General features: G+C 42.4%; 1 protein-coding gene across 11 annotated transcripts in view; it reads right to left on the bottom strand.

The window, feature by feature from the left end:
- The window catches only part of COBL (cordon-bleu WH2 repeat protein), a 300968-nt gene that overhangs the window by 56528 nt on the left and 221742 nt on the right, over positions 1-22698 (bottom strand). For 6 of the 11 annotated variants that reach the window (XM_015133467.3, XM_015133470.3, XM_015133468.3 and 3 more), the window contains 2 exons: positions 13993-14131; positions 11885-12055 (listed from right to left, as the gene is read on the bottom strand). In XM_015133467.3, the coding sequence (XP_014988953.3) occupies positions 11885-12055; positions 13993-14131 (310 nt within the window). Of the gene's footprint in view, positions 1-834; positions 2200-11884; positions 12056-13992; positions 14132-22698 lie in introns of those variants that run through there. The other 5 variants (XM_015133472.3, XM_077996721.1, XM_077996720.1 and 2 more) reach the window with 2 other exon arrangements.

Raw genomic sequence — 22698 nt, 5'->3', positions numbered from 1 at the left:
GAAAAAAGAAACAGACATGGCTCATAAGGAGAAGAAATGACCTGCAATAAGGGATAGGTTCTGAGCTGAGTCAGAAATGAGAAACTTTCTGAAATGCAAGTGCTTTGGGAAAAAATGTTTCACCTAATTAATTTGTCTGATTCTTAGAAGGCTCTAATGCCAGCACAGTGACAAGTTACATGTAAATCTACAAAACTTGTTCATCAAATGGCCCTTGATTCTATACAACATCTATCAGGCCATCTCTCATGGAGATCACTAGAGTATTGTCAAAGATCGACCACTCACGTCTTTGGCTAACTTTATGATCAAGTAAATTGGGAGTGCCATGTTCAAATTCTATTCACCCCATGTAAGCTGACTTAGCCCTATTGCCTTTGTTTTCCCCCACCACATACCTCTGTCCCCTATTTTTACTCGAGTTTGATATACTTACTACATCATATTTTCTGCCTCTTGAACCATATGAACTATGAGCAGTATCACTTTCCCCTGTTCCAAGGATTTGCCTAGAGATTTCCTGTGCCCATCTTTCTTCAGCATAATAGCTACTTCTTACACAAATGCTTATTGCTGTAATTATATACAATCTTCTACAATCTTTAAGTCTGGGACATAAATCCTAATGCTTTCTCCAACATTCAGGTAAACATTACCTTTTCTTGTTTAGACTTTCCCCACTTAATGATTTGAGGTCAAATGACTGCTACTTATCAGACAAAAGTCCTTTATTTCAATGAAAAAAAAAGGCCCTTTCTAACTTGTTCTATGCTTCATTGTGAGTAATTTCTGTAACTTTCTGGTTTTTTCACCAATACATAGCACTTACATATAGCTTTGACTTATATTTCTTTATTATTAATACCAATGTAAGCTGTGATAATTCCTTCATTAGTCATAGCTAACATTTTCATTGTGATCAGCCTGGCAACAGTCCTACATGTCAGGAATACTTACTGATTCTTTTTTTTTTTTTTTAACTTTGAGCAATAACATTTAAAAACATCTTTTAGAGAGAAACATGACAAGCTTCAAATGCATCTGCATAATAAAAGTTAATCAAAGCAAGCAAGAACTAGTTGTCTTTTTATCTAAACCTTGAATTTTAACATATGACTATTTTTACCTACTCTACCTGTCTTGGGACAATGCAGCTGAGGTGACTAGCTCTTCGTAACTGGGTGAGTTTGTGCCACTGCAGAGGGATCTCACACTCAAAGAGGAGCCGGCAGCACCTCCGCACAGGTGTGGTGGTCACACCCTCTGGTATCTTTATCACATGTACAACACTTGGGACTAGTACTTATCAAATGGAACCATCTTTACTTCTTTTCATGTGCCTGGGGAGCCACAGGTAGTAAAATCCAGGCCAGAGGTCATGTGCTTGTTATTCACTCTTATAGCCCACAAAACTGGTGTAATACCTAGCATCCAGTAAGTACTGTGTCACTGTTTAGCGAATAAATGGGTGAAGAAATGAACAGAATAATGCATACAATAGAATAATGAAGAGAATCATAATATAGAATAATGAATAGAACACTCTTCTTCTCCCGCTTTTTTCTTTTTAGTGAACTATGTAAAATGGCGAAGTACACAGTAATGGGAAAACCTCAAAAACACAAAAACATTGGGTCCTATGTATCATTGAATGAATAGTATATATAAGTTGTGAGTTCCTACTAACTATATTTATAGTTCATGTTTTTAGGCACTTAGTTTTATCAGGTAGACAGAAAGTTTCAGTTCTATCCAAATTGACTATACTGGTCAATTTATGGACACAATCTAGTTTTAAGAAAAATGGGCAATAAAATCTGGAATTGAATATCCAATAAGAAAAATACGAGTTAATAATGAATTAAAATAAAGCAGAGTTCTTCACAGGAACATTTCCAAGTATCAGTGAATTCCAGACAGGGGAATATTATCAACCTAAAATTTGCATATAAAAGTCTTCACCTCCTTCAAAAAAATATAAACCTCAGTCAAACAAATCTCTGTTATTATGCATTTATATGTAAATCCCAAAGGAAGAAAATTGTGGGTGTACAATGAGCCCTTTCATCCTGAAAGGAGGAAGAACAACAGGAAAATCAGAGCCAGGGCAGAAGAGACACTGGGAAAGGTCCGAGGTCAGGAAGAGGCCCGTCCATCAGAAGCGCTTGGCCTGAGTAGGGAATGATGCACAGCAATAAACTGTGGGGGAAAATAAATGGCAAAATGTGAACGCACACTTGCGGTGAAATAAATATTTGCCATTATCATTCATCTTCCAGCCCCTGGAGATTTAACACTGCATAGCAAGCCAAAGCATATTGTTATTGTTTTCTTCCTTTCCATTTAGTCTTTTTGTATGCCAGCTGTGGAAAGGGCTTATTGACCCAACAGATACGATTCTGTCTCCTGTAAGAACCATATCATAAGCATTACTTCCCTCATGGTTAGTCTTTCAGGTTGTCACATAAAATGATTTGCATCTGATATGAAACCTAAGGTCCTCACAAGCAGAGACACGAAGCAGCTGGTAGGCAAAAGTCATGTATTTCTTACCTCTTGAAAAAAAGTCTAAGTTACTTGTAAAACTCCAGAGGAAAACAGACAATATGGCTTTGTGAAGCCCTCAGTTTCAGATCAGTATATCCCATCTTGATAATGGTGACAGTGGGCAGGCCCCACATATAAACTTAGAGAATACTGGTTAATTTACTGAATTGGAGATGGACATCTACTGCAAGTACCTGTGGAGCAAACTCCTCTTGAGTGCTGCTGTTTTTTCTAGTGGGAGACTGACCCGCGGTGCAAAGGGCTATTACATGAGAGTAGCTTTAAATCTCAGAAGGCCTTGGGAGAGAGGGATTAAAATAAAGAAGGGCCATGCCTGAGTGCACATTATCACCCAAAACCTCCTAAGACAGTTTAGAAGACTATTGTCATAAGGGAATGCCTGAGTCAGAATCTCTATTTACTTCTTAACTAGTAAAACAAGGAAATGATATTTAATAACATCTTCAAACCATTCTTGAAAAATCAAGATGTTTATGCCTTATTTCTGGGAAGGACTTAAATTTACATAAACCCAAAAAGAAGTTCTTAAACATGGTTTTTATGCCTAACCTGAGTTCATGCTACAAGTTAAAGCTCCAGGAAACAAGATACAGTTGTGTTTATTTGCATCAGCTTAGGGCTTGAGCACTGACTCATGAAAATCAACGAAATCTGTTCTCAGGTTTCTTAACTAAATAATTTTACTTCTTTTCACCATTTCTATTCATATTTGTTACTACTTTGGAGTGGTATGTTGATAAATGGTTACTAACCAGCTCTTTGGAGGAAAACGTTATAAACAGTTATAATCAGTTTTACTTATATAAAGGATAAGTAGCACAAAATTTATAGGTAATAAAATGCACAATACTATTTTTTATGAATTCTGTATTACCAGTTGATTCTCATAGAATGCTTTCATTAATTTTTCCTAGATTCTTTAATCTGTAGCCAGTCAATTATTACTGTTAACAAACAAGTATAACTTCAACATGATGGCATCAGACAGTAAGATGAAAATAAAACCAGAAGGCCGGGCGCGGTGGCTCACGCTTGTAATCCCAGCACTTTGGGAGGCTGAGGCGGGCGGATCACAAGGTCAGGAGATCGAGACCATCCTGGCTAACATGGTGAAACCCCGTCTCTACTAAAAATACAAAAAAATTAGCTGGGCGTGGTGGCGGGCGCCTGTAGTCCCAGCTACTCGGGAGGCTGAGGCAGGAGAATGGCATGATCCCGGGAGGCGAAGCTTGCAGTGAGCCGAGATAGTGCCACTGCACTCCAGCCAGGGGGACAGAGCAAGACTCTGTCTCAAAAAAAAAAAAAAAAAAAAAAGAAAAGAAAACCAGAAAGATGTATGTTGGAATTTTACTCATCTGTCAATCCCATGAATGACTTGGCTGAATTGATCATGGTTTTTGGAAAATGGAGGTACAATTCAATTTTTTCTGCTATTCACAATGTATTGGCTACAGATATGACATACTTTTCCATTTAATCTGCATTATTACATTTCCCAATCACTGTCTTACATCTAGACAATTAACAAGACCAATCAATACCTGATTTATAACATTTGCTAATTCCTATGCTATAAATAGTTTTTCGATGGTTGATTTCCTGCTATTGACATCAGTCACTGCGGTGCTGGGAAGAGATGTGCAGTAGTGCACTGTGATACATTTTTACTATTCTATAGCATTGAATCCTACAGATCTGATATATGTAAACAACCTCAACAATGTCGAAATAGTAATGAAATGTACTAAAATAATTAGGAGGTGATGAGTTTTTAGTATTTGATACCTCTGTTTTTAATATTATTTATTTAATTGTATGTCTGTATAATTTACTTTTTAATAGTGGGTCTGTTCAGCCATTGGTTTGCAAAATTCCTGAAATTTTAACAATCTGCTTTTATGAGCTGGCAAAGTGCTGTTCTGTTCCATTGAGTTGTCACTAAGTTCTTTAATTCTCTCTCAAGTTAGGGACATTGTACCTTGTAAATAAAAGACTAAGAAGTAATTAGCAAAAAGAAATAGGCTCATAAGGTTTTTTTAAAAAAGCTATATATAGAGCTATTGTGATTCTCACTACTTCTAAGCTGCATCCAATCTGTAGTCTACGTTGGGTTGATTTAATGGTTTTCAAGGTACAATAATAACAGGCTAAAAGTTCAGTTCTGTATTTTTCTAATGTACTTTTGAGTAGGGACAGATTCTGCTCCCACAGTTGACGATTTCCTTCCATTTTATGAAAAGGCCCATTTGCTCACGACCCACTTCCTGTTTTCCTGGATGCCATGCCTGTCCCGTGGCAGCAGGAACAGCTGGGTGGCTGGCTCTCCTGCCAGGGAAGGAAAGTGGCAAATAAACACCAGCCAAGGGCAAGAATGCTTCCCAGGGCTTGCTCTGAGCGCCACACCTGTAGTGTTTCACTGGTGATTCCCACGACAAACAGGACGCACAGAACTGTGGTTGTGTCACAAGCTTAGAATTAACTGCTTTGTTTTGAAATAGGAAAAGTACTTAGTTTGGGCTCAAATTTGAGAATAAGGCATTAGGAGACTCTAATGAGGACTGGTCCCAATCTAAGGGGCATCAGCCAAATTCCTGTCCTACCTTCTCCAGTTCCATGCCCTCTGCTCAAGCAGCACATGGCTGTTCACCAAGCCAGCAGCCCTTAGTGAGCATCTGGTCCCCAAATGTAGAGATAGGATTATAGCCACCAAATATTTCAAGCTGTGCCACAAGTATTTCTAGATTCACAGCTCCTCTGCTGGATCACTTGCTTATAATATAAATCATTCTTCTTATTATTTTTGCATTGATCAAACTCAAGATACTCTCTTCTAATTCAAAATAGAGAGTTCATTCCTCTCATTTTATTTCCCTGTTTTAGAGTTTCCTTAAAGTTCTTTAGAATTGGACACTTGGTCACAAATTTAAAATCAATTAGCTAGAAATAGTATCCCTTGTTGGGGGGTCGCTTAGAACAGGAGACAATGACCTATCTTCCCTTTATGCCTTTTGATCTTTTGTCAATTACCCTGTAAATGTATGCCCAAGGAAAGATTTATTTGCTCAAGCCTGTTGTAGAAAAATGTGTAAGAAAATGACAGTCACTGAATATTTTCATTTTAAAAATGTAAAGTAAATAGAGAATCTGTAATTTGAGCTCCATATGCATTGATCTTTAAATCTCCAAGGTCTGCTAATTGAAATAGATAATTCATAACTTGTTAATAGCCTAATTATAATCGGCACTGCAAATCTTGTAAATAAACAATTCAATGCACTAAGGGAATAGGCTCCATTATGGTGATTCACAATGAAGGTTCAACTGAAATCAAATGTTGGCAGAAAGCAAGCTGATTAGAAAGTTATGAGGAAACATCCATATACACACAACTGTATTAGTTTAGACATGCACATAAAAGCATCTATGTACATGATTAGATATCTAAAGTTTAATGCAAAATCTTATTAATAAGAAAAAACATGATTAAAGACCACATACCAGGGAGTCATTCTTCCATTGTTCTTAAAACCATGCTGGGAAACGTCAAACACACACCAAAATCCTACTAGTAATGCCCTTTGTGACATGCGGCTTCGAGAGGTTACATAGCTTAATAGCCCTTCTCCTATCTGTGTGGTATTTATCAACTCAGACTCTGCAAGTTGTCCTGACCATGACAGCCAGGAAGACATGGACAGCCTGGATCAGGCAACAGAAATCTCAGTTCTACACAAGGTGACAGCAGGGAGCACAAGTTTGTTCTTTGGCCACACACACCTTCACACTTGCCCTATGTTGCCTTTAAAAAGGCTGCACTTTGTCCACCCTAAACTAACTTTGGAAGAGACAAGATTATGCTTTCTACAGCAGGAAGTAATTTCAAGTGAGATCCAGTGTTCTTCAGATTCGTGTGATGAACACACCTCTTACTACAAAGATTATCAAGAAAGCAGTTGCCTTCATTCCTGAACACTGAATAGGCATATTCTACTGCTAGGAGCATTTACAATAGCTCCTCTGCTCTGGAAAAGCAGAAAATGAGAAGTGTAAGTGGAGGCTAGATTTGAAGTGGCCAGTTCTGCACTGAAATCATCCCTCAAGGAGGACGGTTCTTTGGTGACTTTTGACTTTCAGGTGCTTGGCCTTACTGTTTTTGAACCAAATCCACCCACTTGCTCTTCAACATTGGCTCACCATCCTCTCTGTACCTACTCATCACACATCCTCCATGCTCCAGACTAAAATCAAACTGAAGGGTGCAACCCATGTGTAGTGCACACTGCTGGCTGTTCACATAGCATACATCACCCATACTTCCAAGTTAACAGAACTCCAGCATTGACCAGTGACTTCCAAGTACCTCAGAGAAAGCTGACCCCATCCACCTCTACCAGGTGGGCCTGGCTCATCTAAGGCCTTTCCATTCTTGCCAAAGAATTGGGTCAGTGTATTACTCAACTGTAGTCAATGAAACATGAGAGGAACTTTTAGTATGGGGGGGTTTCTGGGAAAGGTTTCCTTTCTCCTACAAAACCATTAAAAGAGATAGTCTGTCTTCCTCTTATGAAAATTCTAGTGTCTGGATATGATACTTGGAAGAGCCACAGACCCGTTGCTCCCAGTCTTAGGGGAAAGCCGACCCCAAAGATGATACAGAGAAGAATTGGGATGAACCAAGATCCTTGATGACAACTTGGGCTTCAGATTCAACTAACACTGAATGCTACTCCACTCTGGGATTCCTGTTCCATGAGATAACACATTCCTTAACTGTTGAATTAGGTTTGAGATGGGTTTTGCTTACTTGAAACTTGTTTTAGTTATCTATTGCTGCAGAACAAATTATCCCAAAACTTAGAGGCTTAAAACAATAAGCATCGACTATTCCATAGTTTCTGTGAGTCTAGAATCTGAGCATGGCTTTGCTGGATGCCTTTCACCAGGCTACAATCCAGGTGTCAATCAGGGCTATGGTCTCATCTGTAGGCTCTACTGGGGAAAGATCTGCCCCCAACTTCACTCAAGTGGCTGTTGGCAGGTTTCTAGGCTCATGATCAGTGGACAAAGGGCCTCAGTTCCTCACTGGCTGTTGGCTGAAGTCTCCCTCGGCTCCTTGCCATATGGGTCTCAATAGAGCAGCTCACAGCGTGGTGGCTGGCTTTCCTCAGAGTAAGCAAGTGAGAGAGGGTGCCCAAGATGGAGACCACAGTCCCTTTCAACCCTAAACTTGGATGTAAGAAGTGACATCCCACTACCTTTGTCATATTTGATTCCTTAGATAGGAGTCACTAAGTACAGTGTGCATTCATGGCAAGAGACTACAAGAGGCTAGAGGGTGAACACAGGAGGTGGGAATCACTAAGAGCCACTTCAGAGAGGCCAACACACAACTGAAGGCATCCCAGAAGCAAGGCCAGACCAAGAAACCACTCAAGAAGAAATCAAGGCTGGATGCTGAAATCCACGGAGATCTTCATATCTTTCTCAAGTATAACTGCAACAGGTCTTTGATGCAGTGTTAACTCTTTGGAGGGGTGTCCTATAGACAGACCTAAAATGCTGGGTACTAGATGCCCTTTAGCCTGGAAAACATGTTTAATGAAGCTGAACAGAATAGCATATTCCACCATAATTTGATACTTACAATTCACATGGTGAGATAAATTCTGGTATATTTCTTTAGTAAATTTATGCTATGTGTCAGGCACCAATCTGAAGGACGGATACAAATATGGATAAAACAGTTAAGCCTTCAAGTATCAACAGCTCGCACTAGTAGAGGAGGCACATAACAGGTGTGTGTAATACAGTATGGCGAGTACGGTAAAGGATAAATGCCTAGAGGGTAGTGGGAGGAATTCCCACTGGAGGGAGTGAGAGGCTTGCCAGAGACAGGTACTTGAGATGGTCACAGGGCATGCACAGAGAACTTGCACTGTGCAGCTGTGGCTTCAGCAGGCAGGGAGCTGAGAGCAATCTGCACACGGGCTCAGTGAGCTGCAGAGCTGGCTGCCGAGAGATGGCCTCTTACAGCCACATACACCCGGGCAGGTGGTTGCTCCACCTCTTCTGAGCTCTTGATACAAACCATGTATTTGTTCACAAGAGTTCAGAAGCCCCACACATAAGTGGTACTGAACATCTGAGCACACAGTCTTCTCCATTTGGCCTTTGTTCCAGGTAAATGTGGTTTTCATGACCGAGTATCGAGTACTAACAACAGTTTCAGCATCAAAATGGGAGTGAGAGCTTCGTGCTTGGGCTGAGTTCCAGGCAGGCTGGTAGGAGGCTGGCTGTGGAAGAGAGGCTGGCAGTAGCCTATTGAGACCCCAGCAAAGTCATCAGGCCTGTGACTGGGTCAAGATCTTACAGAGGTCAGGGAGGAGACAGGGGAATGGCTGGAACAGAATGGCTCAGAGTTGAAGAGATAAAATAAAGGGTGAAGTTGTATAGGACCTATTTATGTCTTCTCCTCGCCTTCTTAAATCTGCGCACAAATCCATTATCCATTAGCTTTTTGAATCTTTTTATCTTATGAAGGTTAGTGGACACTAGTTTTCAAAAAAGTGTATTTCTCCTTTTTAACAGCCTAAGAGGAGTATACCATCTGCTGTAGAAATCACAATGGAGGTGAAAGCCACAGTGTCCCCTGGGAGTCTCTGCAGCGGCAGAAGAGAAGTACAGGGTGACGAATGAAGCAAACACTGAGAGTCTGAGATCCCATAAACAGAAACCCCTCTATATCGCTTATGGGGGTAAGGCCTCCTGCCTCAGTTTCCCCATGGTGACTGTGCATACCCTACAAAGCAGTGAGAGAGCTTCTGTGAGATGCCTGGTGGACCGACTAGACCTCGTAGGTACTCAGGGTAAGCTCCCCTATAAACACAGTATTTGTTATGTGAGGAACGTAGTTTTAAAACTGAACTCAAGAGGAGATAGGCAAGTGCTTATAGCTGGCATTAAAATGTCTCCACTGAGCTTCCACACAGCCAAAAATAGCCAGAAGTTTGCTAAGGAGTGCAGGGGTGAACACGGGCCACAGGGACGCACATTCACACCCAGCACTCAGGTGCCAACAGCCTGTGCCTCGCAGGGAATGGGTGGAAGGATCACCCAGATTTCAACATTTTGTAAAAAGATACAACAAATGAAAAGAAAATATTCATTTTTCTTAACTTTTTTAAGTCCTGAAGGCAAGCTGCATTCTGCCTGCTTGGGCGGGGAATCCTGGTTTGTAAAGCCATAAACAATGGGCAGGCTGGTTCTGCTAATTAGCAACATAAAAGCTCGGAGGTGGATGCTTGAACTTGTGGTGCGCTGGCAGCCAAGAGCGCGGGCTGGAGCGGGGCAGGAGAGGGAGGGGAGACTCCGAGTCTCAAGAAGGGCAAGGCGCCTGGCTGGTCTGCAGGGGAGGGGGAACTGAAATTGGTGTACTCCATCTGATGCCTCCTTCGGCCTCCCTGTCCCAAACTCCTCTTCCCCCTACTCCATTGCTGTGGGTGTGAGAGGGGAAGAGGAGGGAGAAGGCGAATTATGATGCTGAGGGCAAAGGAAGCCCTAGGTGCATGGACCTGGGGGAATGAACCAGTATGGAGCTGGCAGAGGGCACAGGGAGGAAATAGAGCCACAAGGCAAGACGAAGGTGAGTCTGGTCTTCTCTTTGCCACTTCGCTCTCCTTCCGGCTCAGACCTGTCCGAAGGTCTAAGGGCAGTGGGTGGGGAGGTTCTACAGCTCTGCAGAGATGCAGGATGAAGCCTGATGCCTCAAGCCTGACGCAGCCTTGGTAAGTACCCCTCCCACATCTTGTTGGCACATTGTCCCAGCAGATGCTGCATCTGCACAGTAAGCGCCCCCAACACACAGGGAACCCAGGAGGAATCGAGGGTCTGCAAGTTTGCACCCAGGTCTCCCATCCTGTGTAGGCTGCCACAGAGCCCTGGTGCTGGGCCCATTCTGTGATTGCCAACGGGCTGTACTTGGCTTTATAGCTTTCATCCAGCTATTTTTCCCTCACTTTTTCCCACAGGGAGGAGATTCTGTAGGTGAGGGCATCGGCCGCAGGAGAGAGCACCAACTCTCATGGCCTTGGTGTGTGGGGCTTAAAACCCACTGTCTTCGGAGATGAAATGGCTCTGGAGCCATCCACACCACGGCTGCTGTCTTTCTGATTGATAAGCCTAACTCTTCCTTTTTGAATGCCCTAAAAAATTCATTTGCATTCGGAAGTATGTCGAATGTCAAGATGATCAAACGTATTTTAAGGGTGGAAAAGAGGTACTTGTGAAGAAAGATAAAATGAATCAGGATTATTTTGCCTAGAGAAATTCGATAAGTAATCCAACAATTATCTTCTTTACCCAGAAGCTGGCAGGCAGCTAATCATCATTTCGAAAGAAGACAGAAAAAGATAAAGCAGTCCAGTGGCAAAAAACGTATGAACTTCCTAACCAGAAGGCTGTGCACACTCATGTGGGCACCAGCAGGGCTCCCGGCTGCACGCACAGTGACATTGTGCTGCTCCATGTACACAGCCCAGGATGGCGCTTGCTTTATCAGGAAGTGTCGCCGCACAGCTAAGACATACTGAAGCGGTCCAAACGCAGGCCCAATATGCCCATAATGCCACGGAGTATAGAGAGTAAGTGTATAAAACTATGCCTGTCTGGAGGTGGGAATGCTATCCCCACTTATTAAAGTCCAAAAGAACCCCAGGAAACAACAAGGAGAGCCTCATCTCAAACAGGGTGTGCCAGGAAACAGAAGCAAAGCAGGACTTTCATTCTGGCTATTAGTACACTCAAAGTGACCTGCTTCCCCTTCTCATACCTCAGTTTCCTTTTCCATAGAGAAGCAGTACTCATGCTTGGCCACTGGCCACGGAGTTCCAAGGCTAACTTACGAAGGACGTCTTCCCAGCTCTCGAGTGCGACCTCTGCAGGTGTGCCCACAGCCCGCCTGAGTCAGCCCACCATCCAGATCACATGACGGCTGTGCCGGACAGCTGTCTCTCTCTACGGGCACTCAGGTTCATTCTAGTATCAGAACACTGGCCCCTAGCTGACGTCCCTACAACCACAAGGTGTGTGTTTAGCTGAAGTCTGACCACAGATAGGCATGATTTCCTGGTTAAGCTCTCCAGAGTGCGTTCTCTGTGAAATCAGACACACTGCATTCAGCATTGGGAAACAAGAGCTGAGAAGGAAAGGCACACACATCCAAAGACAACAATGGAAAATCTGGAAACCCAGCCCCGACATCACAGTGCCCAGAGAGATGAATGGTCAACACAGTCAGAATGAAGCAAGGAGAACATACGTTTGGGTCTCTGGTCTGAGGCCTCGGTACCAGTGCCTTCCCCGGGAAAGCTGAGAGGCTCCACCACATCTGGGTCGGGAGGTGGGTAGGGCGGGGGTGGGGGGAGCACTAACTGGGGTGGACCCCGAGCAGTGCCTCTGGGAGGCTTTTGTGGCACCTGCCGTCCACCACCTATATGGAATCAATAGGGAGTTACTTCAGCAGGTTAAGCTAAGCCATCACTCACCCGGCACCAAATCCAACCTCATTGGGCACCAGATCCAGCCACACTCAACACCAGATCCAGCCACACCTAACACCGGATCCAGTCTTATCCAGCACCTAATCCATTCTCATCTGGCACCAACCACATCCAGCCACACTCACACTTTAACATTTTACATACGTAGTGTTCTATCATTGGAGCAGTTTGGAAAGACATGCCTGGTTGCAATTTCTTTTTAACAGACACAACTACATAAATGCTGGGCTTGAAAACTATCCTTCAACACCCCCTACAGAGCTTTGTCAAGTTTAAAGGAACTCCTTTTATTCATGTTAGTCCTTTTCAGGTTCACAGATCTGTTTTTAGCCTATTCTTGTTGCTTTTCTAGAGTCACTGACCTATTCTGGCTAGATGAAGCATTCATTTAACTTATCTCCTGAGTCCATTTATACTTTTCAACCCCTTTGGTTGTGTAGTGTTAACAGTTCTCCAAGTTTGTTTTGAAGAATGTCCTGAGTTGTAGAGAGGGTGGGGATGTTGTGTCCCAAGCATATGGGACACAAGGACTCAGGCCTCCAGGATGGAGTCAGGGGGTCCTGCCCTGGGTTGAAGTGACTGGCCTAGGGATCAGCATGATCCAACCACATATAACCATTTACAGTGGATGCCACTTAAGATTTAAACTAGGGGCTTTTGTCCCTTTACAAAACATGGGGAGAGAGCTTGGAAGGGAGAAGGGGGGCTCTTCATGAAATAGGAGAAAACCAGTTTTATTTTAATGATCCACTGACAATGTTTTCTTTCAATCCTTTGGGAAAGGGGATGAGGTGACATGCAATACAGGTTATTGCTTCTTAGGGTAACTGACTCCCAGGCTGAAATGCTAACACATTAAAAGCGGGGAACTGACTAAGGGGAAAGATGCTGACAAACTGCCATGGAGCTCTCACTAAAGGTCCAGAAACTGCCGAGGCAGCCACTTATCCTGGGCGGACTTTCCCTCCTGCAGCTGCAGACCTTAGGGCAAAGGCACAATGCGGGGCTGCCTGGGTGAGTTAAAGGGCATGGTGAGTGGCCTGTGAGTGCTGGTGGCTTTGGCGTGAACACTGACACATGCCATTCTCAGGGCTCTCACCTCAGGAGGGTGTGACTCCTAGGCTGCCATTTTCCAGCCACTCTCTGAAAGAGCCATTTCTGTTCCTACATAAGTGAAATAACAAATGTTGAATGATTTAAAAATAAAATGAACCCCTGACTCCCCTGGACCTGGAGAGCGCCATCATTCAGCTTCTCTCCACCTCGCCTGTAGCACGAGGGGTGGGCAATGATGATCTAATAGGTCTCTTTCTGCCCATAGATAGTATGAGTCTATCTTCTTTCCTCTGGGCTCTCTTTTTCTCAAAGAAGATCAGGGTCTTTGCTAAATGTGTACCAGGAAATATAAGTGAAGATCAATTTCAAACAGGATGGTCTAAAAATTACTGAGCTGATGTCAACTTGTCTATATATCACCTGTGGCCTCAGATCTCTTTGAAATGCCAGATGTCCTTCAAAGCAGCTTCCACGATGTCACCTTAGGAACTTCTCCTTTTGTCATCAGAGACACATCACACACTCACACTCACAGGCTTTCCATTTTCACCCTCTCCGGGCTCCTACAACCGTTTCCCCGCTTCCACCATCCCCCACCTCCTAAATACTCACATAATGTCCACGAAATACTGCTAGTAAGATATGAAGTGAACTTGCAATTATTTCTTTCCAGCCCTTCTTTCTTTAGCATTAATATTTTTTGAGTTAATGCCATTATGGATGAGGCCACTGCAGGAATTCACATCAGAGGTGACATTCCAGGACACAGCAAGCATCCCTGCATGCAGACAGCAGGCCAAGCCTCACTCACCCATTGTGCTCTTCCTGTTCTCCTCCTTATCCTCAGTGCGGTTGGGGATCAGGGGACTCGGTGGTGGTGGCTGTGGTGGAGGAGGAGCTGGCGCTCGCCGCTTCTTCTTCTGTAAATCAATCTGTGACCCTAGAGATACCTATGAAGTATAAAGAAAGAAAGGCAGGCAGTGTCAGGGTGACTGTGCTGGGGCAGGACCTGCACGCGGAAGGTGGTGCTCCAAGGAGGTTGTTAGATGGCCAGTTCCCTTTCCAGGTCCTCCCATGCAGGCAGGGGAGGTTGTGAAGCGAGAGACCAGCGGATGTCCAAGGAGTGGCCTGGAGGTAGCACAGTGTTTGTTGCTCATAGACACCCCAAAGACCCCTATGAGCAGGGAGCTCATATTTTCTAGGGACTCCAGGCAAGTCTGGAGGGTTGGTAAACTTCCGTGTCACACAAGAGAAGGAGACCCATAGCCCTTCATTAAATGTAAGAACAATTCCCTCTGGAACAGGATGGGCTGCCGTGAACTGTGATCACACAGAGAAGAGCTGATGGGTTCAGCTCAGACCTCACCCTGACCTGACTTAGGTTTGCTTCCCTGACTGCATGTTCATGTTCCAGAGCAGCCACAGCCAAGACTATCTAATGGTCCACAGGTGGACACATCTTGACCCAGAATCGCAATGAAGTTTCTTAGTATATGGGATATTAGATCAGTGTATGGACATTAGCACCCCAACCACAGCAGAAATCCATCTCCTGCTCACAGCCTTCAACAGTGAAAGACACACAGCTTCTAAAGGCAGCTCATGAATACTGGGCAGGTCTAATTGCTGAACGTGAAATCTGTGTAAAATTGAATTCACTAATCCATTTGTTTCTGAAGGACTACATAATCCTACTCTCCTCTCCTCATTAGGGTGAAAGTTTTTATTCATTCACTCTCATTGATTAAAATTCATTTAAAGAACATTGTGTGTAGAGCAGTGCTGAGTATACGCAAAGAATGGGCCGAGCATGGTGGTGGGCACTTGTAGTCCCAGCTACTCAAGAGGCTGATGCAGGAGAGTTGCTTGAACCCGGGAAGCGGAGATTGCAGTGAGCCGAGATCACACCACTGCACTCCAGCCTTGGTGATGGAGCAAGACTGTGTCTCAGAAAAAAGAAAAGAAAACAAACAAAAAAAAAGAATGAATATGATGACTATCACATGATGAGAGCTGTCCTGCTCTGGAGCAGCTCAGAGCCAAGTCTGCACCTCCAGTCCAAGTACTTCCTGGCCTCCCAAGGGCCCATCACAGGAATGGTGCCTGCAACACCCCGCGTCTGCCACTGCAACTCTGACCTTGGTGCTCTCTGCTTTATTAACTCATGCTTGTACCATGTATACCACGTATACAGGAGACAGAAAGGGGGAGAGAGACAATGAGAGGGGGAGAGAGAGAGAGAGAGCGTGTGTGTGTGTGTGTGTGTGTGTGTGTGTGTAAAAAGTATCCTTTTAGGCTGGGTGTGCTGGCTCATGCCTGTAATCCCAGCACTTTGGGAGGCCGAGGCGGGTGGCTCACGAGGTCAGGAGATCAAGACCATCCTGGCTAACATGGTGAAACCCCGTCTCTAATAAAAATACAAAAAAAAAAAAAATTAGCTGGGCATGGTAGCGGGCACCTATAGTCTCAGTTATTCAGGAGGCTGAGGTAGGAGAATGGTGTGAACCCAGGAGGCAGAGCTTGCAGTGAGCCGAGATCGCGCCACTGCACTGCAACCTGGACGACTGAGCAAGACTCCGTCTCAAAAAAAAAAAAAAGAAGTCTCCTTTTAATTTTTATCAGTAACACACATTTATTGGAAAAAAAAGTTAAAAAATATATATAAAAGGAAGAACATAATCACTTTATTAATACTCAAACTACTAACAATTGGCATGCTTTTCTAGTCTATTTTTTCTTCTAAAAATAATTTTTTCTTTTCTTCTGTTACAGTATAACCTCCTATACCTCTAAAATTCTGTAATAAATTTTACATAAAACATGGACATAACAGAAAGTAAATAAACCCACAAAGCTGAGTCAAAAAACAAGCAATTTCTTGTCCACCACCCCCTCTCCAGCAGTAACCACTTCACACTGTTTTTTTGGTATTTATTCCATTTTTCTAAATAAGAAGCTTATTGTACTGTTTCTTGATTTTTCCATGTTAGGTATTAGCATTCTACTCCAGAAGACGAGGATTTGATTCTTTGAGAGAGAGAGAGACACACACACACACATACACACACACACACACACACAGACACACACACATACAGACTCTCACACACACACTCACATAAACACAGACACACACACAGACACACACACACACACTCTCTCACACACACATACACAGACTCATACTTTTCCTCTCCATTTTCCAAAAAATTATAGCAAAAGATCTAAATTAATATTTACTATTTAGTGATACATATTTACTTATAGTAGGCATCAAAATTATGAAAAATAGAAGTTCTCTTCAGCAGGAATTTTCTCCTGCTGAGATGTATAATGTATATCATAATTAAAATTTCTAAACTACCTTTTTGCTTTCCCTGAACTTGATAACTGATTTGTTTTCTAGCTTTTTTTCTTTTTTTTTTTATTATTATACTTTAAGTTCTAGGGTACATGCGCACATCTTAATTGCATTTCCTGGAAATTCCCTTTCCCTCTATTCAGTTCTGATCCTTGTTTCCTGGATATTCCACCTGTTTTGTGTGGGGTTTTCTTTTTTTTTTTTTTTTTTTTGAGTCAGAGTCTCACTCTGTCGCCCAGGTTGAAGTGCAGTGGTGTGATCTCAGGTTCCAGTGATTTTCCTGCCTCAGCTTCCTGAGTAGCTGGGACTATAGGCACTGCCACCACGCCGGGCTAATTTTTGTATTTTTAGTGGAGATGGGGTTTTGCCATGTTGGCCAGGCTGGTCTTGAACTCCTGGGCTCCAGTGATCTGCCCGCCTCAGCCTCCCAAATTGATGGGATTACAGATGTGAGCCACTGTGCTGGGCCCTGCCTGTTTTTGTGTGTTTGTTTTTGTTTTTAATTCACTGTATCTTAGTGGCACCCAGTTTCCAGCAACTTTCTGACACAAGATGCATATGAGGAAGATTTTTGAGACCTTCAAACTGTGAGAATGTTTTTATTCTACTATACTGGACAGTCAGTATAGATGCCTACAGGAACCTACGATGAAAAGAACTGTCCCTCAAAATGCTAAGCCATTACTCCACTGTCTCCTAGTTTGGAACTGCTCAGCTGAGACACCTGGATCCAGAGTGGGGCTCAATCTTCTGCATGGTATCTGCTTTTCCTCTGCAGGCTCAGGGGATTCTTACTCCTTCCTGCTCGGAAGTTTCATGATGGCGAGTGCTAGGTGGGGCTCTTTTCATTCATTGTCTGGGGCATTCACTGACCCCTGCAATCTGAATATCCTTAATTCTGCAGAATTTGTTACTGTTATTCTTTTCAACTTTTCCTTTCCTCTGTTTCTTTCTCTCTGGGATTTCAATTAATTGAACACTAAGGATTCTAATTCAATTGTCTTTTTTTTTTCTTGAGTACTCTTGCCTAAATTTTTTCTGATTTTCCCCCTTTTCTTAGAAATTTTCTCCAATCTAAGACTCATGAGTTTTTAAATTTCTGTTACTGGGTTTTTTTTTCTTTTAAATTTCCAAGAGCCCCTTCTTGTTATGGATTTAAAATATAGCATCATGGTCTTGTTTCCTGGATACCATAGCTTCTCTTTCCTCTTGGAAACTATGCTTTATATCTTTTTCAAGAACACATTTTAATTTCCATTTTCTTCAGCCATATGCATCACACTTTCCTCCAGGGTCCTTTCTGCTCTCTGTCTTGGCCTCTGTTTATCAGATTTTGACTCTTCCTCAAATTCGTGGCTGATTGTTTATAATATGTGTGTTTCTGTGTCTAGGGTCTGTTCATACACTAACGGGATTCCCAGTGGGGATCTGGGCAGAAATGCGGTAGCTGAGAGATCCCCAGATATTCATATGTGCAGGACTGTCTGCTAGCTCAGCCATCATCCACACAGGGGAAGCCCAGCTCCTGCCTGAGGGAAGTTAGGCCTTCCCGAGTGCCCTGGTGAGAAGGCCTTGAAGCTCTCCTGTGGCATGTGGGTTTTCGCTCATCCCTGTGTTGGTACAGACTCGGTTGTGCCTGATGTCCTGGAGTCAGAGTCTCTTAGTTCTACCACTGCAGGGGGCGGCAGTGCAGACATCTGGTTGTGGTGGGCAGGGAGTGGTATGGAGGTCTTACTGTTTCACATGCAGGTATTCAGCCATTCCTTCATCATCAGCTCGTTCTGTGGTCATGTGCGGAGAAACATGTGCCCCAAATTCCTGAGTTGTCCTAGGATCTGGCATCTTCTGCTGGGCCTCTTTCACCCAGCAGTCAAGTTTTAGGTTCTTCTGCTTTGCTAGGTATTTACCACAATCAGAATACACTGCAGGCTGGGCGCAGGGACCCACGCCTATAATCCCACCACTCTGGGAGGCCGAGGCGGGTGGGTCGCTTGAGGTGAGGAGTTTGAGACCAGTCTGGCCAACACGGCAAAACCTCGTCTCTACCGAATATATAAAAATTAGTCAGGCGTGGTAGTGGGCACCTATAATCCCAGCTACCCAGGAGGCTGAGGCAGGAGAATCATTTGAACCTGGGAGGTGGAGGTTGCAGTGAGCTGAGATCATGCCACTGCATTCCAGCCTGGGCAACAGAGACTCCGTCTCAAAAACAACAACAACGACAAAAACAAAACACTGCAGTCCCAAAGTGTCTACTGAAAACTGTCATCAGCTGCCAATCCTTCTCTCCTCTTTGTCACAGTGAAGTAATACTTTTTTTTTTTAGTGGAGTTTCAGAGGGAGAGACATAGATTTGTTTTGTTAGCCATATATTTTCCCATAGTTTTTCAGCTTTATTAAGAAACAAACAAGTAAACATTGTGTGTGTATGGTATACAATTGATCTGATATACATATCTAGAGTGAAATAATCACATCAGCCAATTAACATATCTATCACTTCACATAATTACCATTTTCTTTTTTTTTTCTTTGTGGTAAAAACACTTAATATCAACCCTCTTAGCGGAATTTCAAGTGTTTTTTAATGGCTGCCTAGTACTCCACAGAATTGATGAGCCATAATTAACTAAATTAGCCCCTTTGCCTTTATTTAAATATTGAAATTATTTGGTTTTGGCAATAACAAATGAAACTTCTTAAAATGCTCTGTAATTTGATCTTTTCCCCACATTTCTTTTTCTCTATTTTTTGAGTTTTTAATAAATCCATTTACTAAAACTCCTCAGGTACAGAACACATAAAATTCAGTGAAGAGACAAGATTCTAAAATTGCTATCCCAATTTTAAGACTCCTTGTCATGAAGAAGTGATGTTGACTAGATAGCAGAAAAGGAAGCCCCACACCTCAGTTTCCCCACAAAGACATCAACTTAACAGCAATTTGTAATCCAGAAGCTTTTATGAGAACTCCAGAAACCAGTTAAGAAGGCACAGGACCATAGGCAAGTTTAATGCCAAGAATGGCTATGCTGAAATGGGTAAGAAAAGCCATTTCACCTCAATTGTGACAGCCCTTCCCCTAAGCCAGTATGGCTCAGTGTGTGCAGGAGAAAAAGCCCAATTCATGGCTTTTCCCTTGGGAAGAAAAGAGAAGAATGGAATGTACGTCTAACATTCCAGCTTTTCAGGGGGGCTGCCTGAGGGACTAGTTTATGTCTCGACTGACTGGGAGCACTGACGGGAAACTGGCACACTCTGAATGCCTGGGAGCCACTGAGAAAAAAGGAGCTCAGAGGCTGGTTGCAACAGCGGAGATCTGCCAGTGCCACAGGCAGAGGCCAGCACAGCTCAGTGCAATCAAGAGAAAGCACCCAGCTCACCGCTTATCCCTTGGGAGGAAGTAAGTAAAAAAGTACATGCAATGTTCTGGATTTATGGGGAGGCTTATTCAAGGGACTGGTTTCTGTCTCAGTTGACTAGGAATATAGACGAAACTGAAACACTTTGGATGGCTAAAGGTTTTAGAAAACTAGAGAGCTCAGAGGCTGGCAGCAGTGCCAGAAAATCTGCAGTACCATAGACAGATGCAAGAGAGAGCAAGAGATTACAAGCTCATAAAGAAGAAATCAGCAAATCTTCTAATTGGAAAATATACCAACAAGCCCAGGGAAGATGGATATCCAGAAAAGGGTTGAGAGGCCCCAAGAATCTCTAGCTGAGCTGACTGACGTGGTATTACACTGTAAGAAACCAGTCTGTAAAGGCTGGAAGATGTGGCTATTTGTTCAAATGCACAAATTACATTAAAAAATAACAAGGTACATGAAGAAACAGGGAAACATGGTCCAATTAAAGGAAAAAATTAAACATCTAGAGAGAGAAATAACAAATAAATGGAAATCTATGGCCAGAAAAGACTTAAAAAAATTAAAGTTCAGTGCACTACAAGAGAATACTACAAGAGAGACAGCTAAACAAAATCAGCAAAGCTATGCATGAACACAATCATATCAATAAAGAGACAGAAACTATAAAAAACAGAAGTTCTGAAGCTGAAAAATAAAATAACCGAACTAAAAAGTTCACTGGAGGAGTCCAGTAGCAGGCTGTATTAAGAAGAAGAGGAAATAATCAATGAACTAAAAGACAGGTCACTTGAAATTATTGAGTAAAGGAATAAAAAAAAATTCAAAAAGTGAACACAGCCTTAGGGACTTTATGGGACAATGCCAAGGGGATGAAAATATGCGTTATGGGGATCAGAGAAGAAAAGAGAGAGAGAAAGGGGCAGATAGCTGATCTGGAGAAATAATATCTGACAATTCTCCAAATTGGAGGAAGGAAATAGACATACACAATTTTAAAAGCTCAAAGGACTCCAACTAGAATAAACCCAAAGAGGACCATACCACAGTTCATGAAAATCAAGCTATCAATAGTAAAAGACAAAAAAAGAAACTTGAAAACAGCAAGAGAAATTGGTTCATCACATGCAAGGAAGTCTTATAATATTACCAGTAGGCTTCTCAGGAAAAACTTTACAAGCCAGAAGGGGGTGGAATGACATATTCAAAGTGCTAAAAACGGAGAACAAAAACCCCACCTGCCAACCAAGAATACTTAAACACTTCCAACCAAGGAGAGTTTATCTCAGGGGTCTCCAACCCCGGGGCCACAGACCAGTACCAATCCGTAGCTTGTTAGGAACCAGGCTGCACAGCAAAAGGTGAGTGGTAAGTGAACAAGCATTACTGCCCAAGGTCCGCCTCACATCAGATGAACGGCCATGTTAGATTCTCTTAGGAGCACAAACCCTATTGTGAACTGAGCATGCACAGGATCTAGATTGTGCACTCCTTATGGGAATCTAATGTCTGATGATCTGAGGTGGAACAGTTTTGTCCCAAAACCATTCCTGCCCCGCTGGTCCATGGAAAAACTGTCTTCCACAAAACTGGTCTCTGGTGCCAAAAATGGTGGGGACTACTGCTTTATCTGGCAAAACTATATTTCAAAAGTGAAGTCGACTCATTCAAGAAATCAATGCCCAGGCCAATGTCATAGAGCTTCCCCCTATGTTTCCTTCTAGTAGCTTCATAGTTGCAGGCCTTACATTTAACTTTTTAAAAACCATTTTAAGTAGATTTTTGTATATGGCATGAGATAAGGCTCCAATTTCATTTTTCCATACGTGGATATCAAATTTTCCTAACATCATTTATTGAAGAGACTGTTCTTTCCCCATTGTCTGTTCTTGATACCTTTGTCAAAAATCAATTGACCATAAACACTTGGGTTTATTTCTGGGCTTTCTGTACTGTTCCATTGGTTGATATGTCTGTTTTTTAGCCAGTACCATGCTGTAGTCAAACCTATTGACTACAATAGCTTTACATTTCAAAATCAGGGAGTGTGACGCCTCCACCTTTGTTCTTTTTGCTCAAGATTTGGAGTCTTTTCTGGTTCCATAGTAATTTAAGAATTGTTTTTTCTATTTCTCTGAAAAAAGACATTGGAATTTTGATAAAAATTGCAATAAATTTGTAGGATCACTTTGGGTAGTATGGACATTTTAACAATATTAATTATTTTAATCCATGAACATGAAATATCTTCCCATTTTTTGTGCCCTTTCCAATTTTTCAGCAATGCTGTATAGTTTTCAGTGTACAGATCTTTCACCTCCTTGTTTCAATTAACAAATACAAAAAGTCATAAATAGGAATGCATTAAACTAACTAGCTCCTGCATAGCAAAGAAAGCAATGAACAGAGTGAAGAGACAATCCATGGATTTGTTAGAAAATATTTGCAAACCATATAGCTGATAAAAGGCTAATATCCAAAATATGTAAGCAACTGAAACTCAATAGCAAAAATCTAAATAACTGAATTAAAAAGTGGGCAAACAATGTGAACAGACATTTTGCAAAAAAAAAAAAAAGGGATACAAATGACCAACATACATATGAAAAAATGCTCAACATCTCTAATCATATGAGAAATGCAAAGTAAAATCTACAGTGAGGTATCACTTCATACTTGGTAGAATGGCTATGATAAAAAAAAAAGATGAATGAACCCTTGTGTATTGTTGGTGAAAATGTAAATTAGTACAGCCATTTTGGAAAATAGGTTGAAGGTTCCCCAAAAA

The sequence above is a fragment of the Macaca mulatta genome, chromosome 3 (genome assembly GCF_049350105.2).
Source record: "Macaca mulatta isolate MMU2019108-1 chromosome 3, T2T-MMU8v2.0, whole genome shotgun sequence".
Taxonomy (NCBI): Eukaryota; Metazoa; Chordata; class Mammalia; order Primates; family Cercopithecidae; genus Macaca; species Macaca mulatta.
Note: the sequence above shows the minus strand (reverse complement) of the source record. Positions and strands in the feature narration are given on the sequence as shown.